General features: G+C 44.4%; 1 protein-coding gene across 4 annotated transcripts in view; it reads left to right on the plus strand.

Annotated features, from left to right (window-relative positions):
* MYO9B (myosin IXB) overlaps window positions 1-9,347 on the plus strand; it is a 115,990-nt gene extending 106,643 nt beyond the window's left edge. For 2 of the 4 annotated variants that reach the window (XR_007949589.1, XR_007949587.1), the window contains exons 33-40: window positions 1,445-1,637; window positions 1,931-2,059; window positions 2,201-2,306; window positions 3,136-3,267; window positions 4,756-4,879; window positions 6,145-6,192; window positions 6,611-7,261; window positions 7,387-7,479. Coding sequence is in view for 1 of the 4 variants with exons in the window: in XM_051972099.1 (XP_051828059.1) it covers window positions 1,445-1,637; window positions 1,931-2,059; window positions 2,201-2,306; window positions 3,136-3,267; window positions 4,756-4,879; window positions 6,145-6,192; window positions 6,611-6,747; window positions 7,122-7,249; window positions 7,387-7,826 (1,437 nt within the window). In the remaining 3 variants the exon portion in view is untranslated. Of the gene's footprint in view, window positions 1-1,444; window positions 1,638-1,930; window positions 2,060-2,200; window positions 2,307-3,135; window positions 3,268-4,755; window positions 4,880-6,144; window positions 6,193-6,610; window positions 7,262-7,386 lie in introns of all 4 variants that reach the window. The other 2 variants (XM_051972099.1, XR_007949588.1) reach the window with 2 other exon arrangements.
* The last annotated feature ends 698 nt before the right edge of the window (window positions 9,348-10,045 follow it).

Consider the following 10,045-nt stretch of genomic DNA (forward strand, 5'->3'; position numbering starts at 1 on the left):
AGTGAGATGGGGTTAGTGCCACTTCAGTTGCTCCTTATGTATTTTGATTATACTATAAGTTTCTTATGAAAATATGGGGCAAATGAGCACGTCCAAGAGAGCTATTCATTATGAGAAAATGGAATTAGAGCTAAGAAGATAGATTAACGTTCCTGCAGTAGGACCTCTCTCCTACAGGCTGTTTGCACAAAGCCATAGAAAAGCAAGTTAAAACATGGGATCACTTTAGAATGACTCTGATTTTACATCAGAACTGATGGGGTCACCTGCTGAGATTGTAAAGAGAGAAGATAGCCCAGGACAGAACTTTGGAGCATGTTCAGTTAGGGAATATGAAATGAATGATGGTTCAGCAAATTAGGCTGAAGAAGAGAAGTCAAGCAGCTAGAAGGACCAAAAGAAAGCATTGTCACAAAAACCCAGAGAAGAGAGGATGGTCAGCAGGGTCAAAGGCTGCAGTGAGGTCCGGATTGGTGAGGACTGGGAAAAAGCCTAGAGAAATCAGTGGGTATTTGGGAGAGAGAAGCTGGGCTGGGTGCCAAGCACTGAGAAGTGAGTGCAGGAAGCTTTTTCTAGTAGTTTGGGGTGAAAGATAGGAGAGAGAAAATTCAAGTGGGGTAAAAAAGTTAAGAGGAAAAGATTTGCCTGTTAGTGGTGAGGATCCAGATGGTTAATTGAATAAGGGCTTTTCTTCACTCCTTTCCTGTAAAGGAAATAACCTTGGGCTAGATGTGAGGTTTGTTAAGGATGATTCTGTGGAGGCTTGGCTAAGGAATAACATAAAGCCAGAAGACAGCTCTTTGATTAATAACAATAATATCTAACATTTATGTAGTGCTTTAAAATTTATAAAACCTCTAACATGTATGATCTCATCTGAGTCTCACAACTGCCACATAAGATAGGTGCTATTACAATCCCCATTTTGCAGATGAGAAAACTGAGGCTGAAGAAAGATTAAGCTACTTGCCCAGGGTCACCCAACTAGGAAGTGTTTGAGGCATTTTCAAATCCAAATCTTCCAGCATTCTGTCTAGAGTCAATTAAGTGAAGTGAAAGAAGAGGAAGTGTCCTTCACTATAAGCGCCAAAATTAAGCCTAGCAAGTAAGAAAGAGTGAAAGAATGGGTTCTAGGTGTCAAGGAAGGAGGTTCCTAAGTTCTGAGTGGTCCCAAGACCCAGGGACTAAGATGGCTTGGAGATGATGATGATATTGAAAGTTGAAAGCAGGGGCTGCTGTGTAAAAAGGGAATTTAAATAAGGTATCCAAGCCAGTGATGAGATGATGGCGTGGCTGGGAGTGAGAGGAGAGGCAGAGGGTGGTGTGGACGGAAGCCCGGGGAGCGCCTGCGGCAGGGCTGGACGGGAGACGCCACGCTTTTTAAGCTTCCAGCATCCAGTGCACGTGCTGCGCCTGAGATCTGGTCTGCCTGCTCTGACCACAGAGTGAGCCCGGAGCAGAGACACGGCACTTTGGGGTGTGCGTTAGCAACCTGACCAACGACAAGATTTCTGTGCCCGTGGTCCTGGAGAAGCTACTAGAACACGTGGAGATGCACGGCTTATACACCGAAGGAATTTATCGGAAATCAGGGGCAGCCAATCGAATGCGAGAACTCAAACAGTCCCTGCAAACAGGTACGAGGACTGCGGAGCCCAAACGGGACTGTCCGGCAGATATGGCTCCTGTTTCCTCTCCACTACTGAGGGGCAATCAGTGAGTCACCATTGAGTCATTCCTGGCCATCCCTTTCTCCTCTGATCCAAAAATAGGTGCATTTTCCCCCAGAACACCTTATTAAATGAGTCACTTTCGCTTCTGGAGATGAGGTGTTAGCGGAAGCTCTGCCTCCCTCTTCCACTGCAGACTGACTCCTTGTTCTCTCTCAAAGTTAAATGTTTGGCTTATAGAGTCATTTTTTCCCCTTCAGATCCTAATTCAGTGAAACTGGAGAATTACCCCATTCATGCCATCACTGGGGTTCTGAAGCTGTGGCTGAGAGAGCTGCCAGAACCTCTCATGACATTTGCTCAGTACAATGACTTTCTCCGAGCCGTGGGTGAGTGTCCTCAGGGCACGACATTCCTGACATGTTTGGGCCCGCGGCTTCTCTGGAGCCAGGGTCTGGCCAGAGAATGCGAAGACGGGGGGAGGACCAAGATGGACTCGTGCTGATGCTTTTCCTCCTCTGTCCCTGCAGAGCTACCGGAGAAGCAGGAGCAGCTCGCTGCCATCTACGCTGTCCTAGAGCATCTTCCCCAGGCCAATCACAACACCCTGGAGCGGCTTATCTTCCATCTTGTCAAGTAAGTTCCTCTCGCTGGACAGTGTGAGCTGGCTTGGCCTGCCACGGACCCCACCCCTCTCCGTGCAAAGTTAAACTGGGAGCAGTGTTAACGCTGCTAGAGGGCTGGGCCTCCCCTTCGAGAGTGCCCTGAGCAGGAAGTCGTCAGGAAGCACTGCTGCAAACAGAAAGGAGGTGGGCATCCAGACTGTCGCCACACACCGTGGCAGAGCCCAGGGCTGCAGCACAGGTGCTTGGGATGTACAGGGGGATGGAAGACAATCCAGAGGGCCCCTAGCCAGCAGAGAGAAGAGACCGAGGGAACAAAAATGAAAAGACCTGAACAGAGGAGAAACCAGGGGCATGTCCAGCTGAGCTTGGGACAATATGGCCCTTGTGTACACTTCCCATGCAGAACACTAAATGTTCCCCTGAAAGGTTTGAGCACCTGATGGAATCACATGTATGAATTCCTTAGGAACTTTTAATTTACAATATAAAATCTGTAGTTAACAGGCAGTTCTCTGAACTCAACTGGGCTAATCCTTAGATGGGAGATGTATGGTCAATCTGCTGGCCATTTTTTAAAGCCTTTGAAAAACCAGGGAGCTAGCACCTGCCAAGGCTCTTGCCCACGGCTTCATTTGCAGAGTCCCCCAACTCACCTTCAGAGTGGCCACTTCTTTCTAGTGACAGTGGGCCTGCGAGGCTTTAGTGAAACAAGCCCCCACACCAGCCCACCATGGAAATCCCCACTGATAAAGGGTGAGAATCTAAGTCTCTACTTGCAAAACTAAGTGCCTTAAGAGGATAGATCCTTTCAATAATCAGTTTGATATTTTACATGGCAGAGTGGCTCTAATTGAGGAAGTGAACAGGATGTCACCCAGTGCTCTGGCGATCGTCTTTGCCCCGTGCCTGCTGCGCTGTCCTGACCACTCAGATCCCCTCACCAGTATGAAGGATGTCTTGAAAACCACCACGTGAGTCTTAGGGGCTTATCATGAATCAGACACTTGTCACATAAATAATGTGATTGATATAGATAATTGATGCTCCAATCTGGGGGAGGGGATTCATTCTCACATTCCAATGGGAACTTTTCTTCCATGGCAGTGGCAGAAGGATTTCACCATTCATATCATCTGAATATTAAATTACTTTTCCATCAAGCTGGAATAAAAAATTCAAATATGAATGAAAACATCTGTTACTGTCTCTTTTGAAGAGCCATCATCATTTCCAAAGGGGAGAAGAAATGAAGCCTTTTGTTTAAGAAAGAGACCAGGAAGGGGGACCTTAATAGTACATCCTCATGTGGAACTGTATTATCTTCCCCTTCATCAGGACCTCCTAATTCTTTTCACACCACTTAAGAAACAATTGGAACTGGCTGCTTTCAATAGCTGCCAAAGTCCAAGCATAAAGAAGTGGAAGGAGAAGTTAGAAGAACTTAATAGATCTCAAGGGTGCTTAGAAAGGATTCTGGAGGGACTGCTGTGCCTAAATACACTGAGGGGGCACCATGAGATAGACAGCTGTCCCAAATGAGAGTTCACACAAGCCTATTTTTTTTCTCTTTTTCTGCTTTTGAATCCTACAATAATGGCCATATCTTGGCAACATTCTTCTGATAAGACCATAGAGCTCTCTCCCCTTTAAGTGAAGCATTGTCTCATAAAGCCAGATGTGGAGACTGCTGGGATCAGTCAACAACAGTTTCTAAATCCCTGGCATTGCCTTTAGAGACAGCACTACCAGCTGAGAAAGAGAGAAGCTGCTCATTTACCCCTGTGGTTTGAGAGTATCTCTTTAAAAAGAGCATGGCTGGTACCTTTGGACCACTACAGATTAGCCAGCATCCAGAGCAGCTGCAAAAATTCAACTCCACATTGTTTCCTCTTTTCCTTGTACCTAATCTCCCTCATCTTGTACTGACACTGGACCTACCCTCACATCTGTATCAAACTTCATTGACAAGATCACCTTACGTGCACCTGTTTCCCATTACTTGCTGATTCCTTGGAGTATTTGTACCTTCCCCAGCTTTCCCAGCATAATGTAATGGAAGTAGCAGATGATTATCAGAAGGCTTAGGTTCAAATCCTATATTTACTAGCTATGTGACATGTAAGTCTGAGCCTCAAATGTTTTTGTCGGTAAAAATGGAAGTACACATCTATCCCACAAACTTGTTAGGGGGATCAAATGAGATAATGCTTGTAAAGCATTTTTTTAACCTCAAAGTGCCCCATAAATGTTTATTATTACTAATAATAAACACTGGGTTTCTTTTTTGACAGTAGTTTGGATTGACTGGCATGTACCCACCTCAGTGGGTGAGTAAATGTTTCTGCCTACTCTGGATTTCTGTTAACTCTTGCAATCCCCTAGGTCACTGCCCACCACCTAAGCCCCTTTTCACCCACTCTTTAGAACCTGGATGTGACAAGATCTGTCTTTACCCACAGGTGTGTAGAGATGTTAATCAAGGAACAAATGAGAAAGTACAAGATAAAAATGGAAGAAATTAACCAGCTGGAAGCAGCAGAGACCATAGCTTTTCGAAGATTGTCACTTCTCCGGCAAAACACAGTAAGCTTTCATTGATTGACAGTGGCCAGTCTTGGGAGGGCCGATTTGGTCCTAGAGCATTTGAGAGTCCTCCTGAACCTTGAACAGGAGAAAGGATTCCACTGTGGCGATGCTGGGCATCAGAGGCTCCCCTTCTTCATCTCTAAGTGGCTCTGCCCCATAGCTCTTCTCTCCCTTTAGGCTGTAGTCTATTGCTGTTGACTTGAAAAGACCCAGAAGACAAATGAGAGCATGATTAAGGGAAATAGGTATGCAGGCCAGGGGAATTGATGACTGAGCCTGGCTAGTTGAGATGCAAGAAAAGGTAACTAACTTGAGGGTTAGGACTTGGTAAAATGCAGAAAATCCATTCAATCAGAGGATCATATAATAATCTCCCAGACCAGACTCCTGTTTCCAGTGAACTCTGTCACGGACTGGGTTTCCATTGGCAAATTAAAAGTTCAGGACAAGGAAATTCTACCCCCATAATTCTCTTATCACCTTGCCAGAGGGCATCTGTCCATGTCAGCAAAAGAAAGTGAATTACATTCATGTCCTGTACATGGCAGATTATGTCACCAAGCTAGGATAGGTATTATAGAAGAATATGCAAGGTGTGTTACACACAAGCATGAGTATTTATTTATTTATGAGTATTTATTTTCTGCATGTACCTAGTACCTTCTCTTAGTTCTCATCCATCCTGGTCATGAGACTGAATGTTCTTGGTCTCCTTACCTTTTCGCCTTCAGCCTTCCCGGTCACATTCTAATTTGTAGCTTCTGAGTCTTTTCTACCAACAGCAGTCTGACCCCTGAGGCCAGAGAAGGGATACTGTCCTATAATTACAAACCAGGAGACCCTCCTATCACAAAGTTTCTGCCTGCCCAGGAAATTCCTTGCCCTTGGTTGACTTTGATCTATTTAATCCAAGGAATATCCATTAGTTGTTTCTGCAGGCTCCTAGCAGCCTCAAGTGGCGGTGAAGAGCCAGACAGATCTGGCCCCTTTGCTTAATTCATTGTGTTGCTTTGGCTCCATGTTCATGTGTCCAAGGGCATAAACCCACAAATTTTTCCCCCTTCCTTTGTACGTAGCTTCAAAAAATGAAGAATTGGTTGGGAGGAACAGGGTGGTGGGTATGGGTAACTGAATGACGCAAGCCTGTTTCCTCTGACCCAATATGCTTCCTTCCCTACCCCATGGAGCAATTGTTGTCTGAGCTTCTTTAAGTGATAGTGTATGTTTGATATAGTCAACCTGGTCTTCGTGTCTCTCTCTAGCTGTGGCCTCTAAAACTGGGGTTTTCTTCTCCCTATGAGGGGGTGATGGTATGTACAGAACTTAGTGGTCTCCTTATGCATGACTTTTGGGCACAACAGCATGACCTGGGTTTTCATGGCTTCTTTGAAATTTTTTTAGCATGAACTCAACTATCTATTAAAGCTCCTCAAAATGCATGTAAACCCTGTTGTAGACATTTGCATTTGTTAACTTTGGGAGTCAGTAGACTGCAACAATCCCTAGAATTAATCAATTTACAGCTAAGAAGATATGCTATTAATGAGTTGAGCAAGTACATCCTAATAGATTTCCCATTATTCATCTAGAGAATCTGTCTTATAAATGTCCCCTCCATGTAGGAATTAACAACTTGTCAGCTTCTCCTGCTTGTCTGTCTACTATTATAGCTAGTACTAACTCTTAATTGAAGAGAGACTGCCACTTACACATCCTTCTTTGTTTTAGAGCAAAAATCCCAAGTCTAAGCTTAGTGATGGCAGTTTAGACGGACTAGGTGTCCTGCAAGAGGAGCAAGCCGAAGGAGATGATGACCGGGAGAAGGAAATTCTGATTGAACGTATCCAGTCAATAAAGGAAGAAAAGCAAGTTCTGAGTTTTGCTTTCTTTTTATTCAAATTGCTGTCTTCCTCCTCTTATTTCTTGCCTTTCTCTGTCACCTCTGAGCCCTAAATCAAGGAAAAACCACTATCCATCTCAGCTACCAAAGAAGAGGTATTGGGGTGGAGGAGGACCTGGCTCACCTACAGGAGACATGAGGTCTGGTCCCTGTTTTATCAAAATCTTGACCAAACCCCTTCCTCTCTCTGTCCATCAAAAAAATGGGGGAAGTTGGATTCCCCCATTGGTCAATAGTCAGTAAAGTCCCTGGTAGTTCCCAACAGGATATGATTTTTGTGGTTCTTAAATTTTTTTTTTAATTGATGGGCTATTTACATTAAATCCTTTCCTCACACAGGGAAGACATAACTTACCGGTTACCCGAATTAGATCAGCGAGGCTCAGATGAGGAAAACCTGGATTCAGAGACCTCAGTAAGCACCGAGAGCCTTTTGGAAGACAGAGCAGGGCGGGTGGACACGGAAGGTCAGTATTAAGGTAGTGTGTGCTTTTCTTACCTTCTATGATTTTTCAGAATTTGGGGTTACCTCTGCATTGATATTCAAGGGTCTCACTGCCTTCTCCAAACGATGCAATAATTTGCCTTATTTTCCTTTTAAAAGGAATGGTTACATTCGCATTTCCTTGCCACAGTGTGCCTACTTCTAGAACATCCAGCATTTCAGTTCCTTTGATGTCCTCAAACCCTTATCCAGTCTCTTCTCAGATGAGACAAAGACCATCTTCAATGACAGTTAGAATTAAAATTCCTCGGAGGACTCCAATAATGCCGACATCTAATATCAAGCTCCCATATGGCATGTCAACCCACCTCCAGAGGCGGACTTCATCTTTGAAGGAGACTGAAGTCCCAGTGAAACGCAGGGAGCAGCCAGCCCGGCGAACGGACCAGATTCAGTCTGTGTACATCACAGCAGGGGATGACCCAGACCAAGCTCAGGAACCTTTGAATGACTATGATCTGGCAACTGCAGCCAAGCGGAGACACTCTGACCCTCCGGTTTACCCTTTTGTTCCCCAGGCGAACAAATCTGATGGCTGAAGTTGGACCCAAAGTGGACTGGTCTAAGTCGTAACTTCCCTGCAGCTGATGATAAACCCTCTCAGATTGTTCTGGCCTATCATTTTCTTGGGGTGCATGTACTTACATATGTGTGCTCCTAAGTGAGGTGGGATCGATTGGGACACTGCCTTGGTCTTCCAGAAAGTGTCCTTGTGGGACTTAGGCAGTAGTGCTCCAGAATCAATTCTTTGCTCTTGAAGAACTTATTAAATTAAAATTTTTATAGGTATTAAATCATGAAATTACCTTTGCAGATGAGCCTGCTATTTGCAAGCTATACTTGGTGCTGTGTCAGCTCCTTTGCCTTTTGTATTTGCTCACTGTGGGTTATCCAGTAGGACCAAAAGGGAAAACAGGCCCCTTTGCCAATTTTTCCCAAATCTACTCTTTTGTATGTTTTTATGGTAATTATTTCTTGGTATGCAGTTTACAGAATTTTAAAAATACAACAGCCTTAATGGAAGACCAAATTATATATATTATATATATATATATATATAAACTTTTATATTAATGCTGTGCAGCTTTCCTTTAATATATGCTTAAGTTAATGAAGAGCTGGGGCCATTAATTTGACAATAGCATACATTACAAAATTCCTATTCAAGTTGGCGAAGAATACATCAAAAGTCTTTTCACTTGGAAATATGGAAAGAACCTTTATGTTGTGTCTTCACTGATCCCATAAAAGTACTTTGGGGGACATTGTGAGGAAATGTTTGACCATCTGAAGTAGATCATGGATAAGTTCTTTTAGGGAAGCAGGTGGATTCTCATCTCCCTGCATTCGTCTTACAGGTCCCACAGAGACTGGGATCGAGGATATGACATGGTCGCGCTTGTGATGTTCTCTTCACTGCCACAAAGTCTGTGCCATGGGAGTGAGGGAGTGAAGTTCTGTGTGCCAGGGACCCATTACCATAAAGAGAAGAGAGATTGTTCTTAAGTGACCTGTGGTTAACAGGTAGCCTTTGCTGCCTTGTTTGGTCTCCTTTGTATTTTCTTGGTGATTGACTGTTAATCAGATGAGACAGACCTGCAACAAGGACAAACTACAGGATGGAAAAAAATAGAAAACCGGGGATTTTGCTTTCAGCAAACAAAATGGGGAGGGGAAAGGTGAGGCAGTGAGCCTCAGGTCCTACTGAAGAAAGCAGCAGAGGACATCTTCGTTCTATCCCTTTTCTCCTCTTTCCCACAGTGGAAGAAAAACTTCAGTTCCATGCTGCCCAGCTCCAAAATGAAGTCAAAATGGCCACGGGCCAGGGCAGGGCCTCAGCTCTTTTTCTTTGTGTCCTTAATAATAAAGCTGCGACATTCCTGAACGTTCATTGGAGCAGAGGTATCTGGTGCCCTGCCTGTGCTTTGGTCTTTTTCCAAGCTGCCTGTTCTCTCCTGGTACCTCTGCAGCCAGTGTGCTGGGACCTGGTGATGCTGCCCTTATGTCAAATAGAAAAGTGCCTGCACAATTGACTTGCAATAAATGATGACTTACTTGTTTTTGCCTGTCTCCTCATGCCCCTCATTTATTACCTTCTTGAAACAAAGCTCCTCTGAGCAGTCCGTCAGAAAGGCTAGAGTCAGAAGGGAGAGGAACTGATATGTTCACCCAGGGAGAAATTGGAGTAGGGGAAGCAGCTGCCCCCTCCAGGTACTGATGGAAAGTCTACCAAGTAGGGTGAGACAGCTTTGCTCATAAGTTCATGTCCCCAGCCCACTTCCCCATCTCCTGACAGGAGTTTGACTCCTCATCCATAAAATGGAAACAATTCCTATAGAATCTCATAGTGTTGTGTGGATTGATTCTTAAAGTGTGTATTTTTTCTTCCCATCCAAGTTCATGAACCCCGAGTTAAGGAGTATGACAGTGTCCCAAAGGCAGTGTGAAATAGTGGATAATCATCAAATATTAAGCACCTACACTGGGCCAGGCACTACTGAGCTTTAGGAACACAAGTAAAAAAAATAAATTCACAATGAGCTTCCATTCTGAGGGAGATTAAAAGGTACATATGAAGAAAGCATGAAGGAATAATTTCATATATGTGTTTATCAACACACATACAGGGTAGCGTGGGGAAAGGGGCGGTAGGAGTTGGAGGACCAAGATGGAAAGGCCTCATGTAACCATGGTGCTTAAGCTGCATCTTGAAGAGAGATGAATGAAAGCACAGGCAATGGCCATAAGGACGAAAGAA

Source organism: Antechinus flavipes, chromosome 1 (assembly GCF_016432865.1).
Source record: "Antechinus flavipes isolate AdamAnt ecotype Samford, QLD, Australia chromosome 1, AdamAnt_v2, whole genome shotgun sequence".
NCBI lineage: Eukaryota > Metazoa > Chordata > Mammalia > Dasyuromorphia > Dasyuridae > Antechinus > Antechinus flavipes.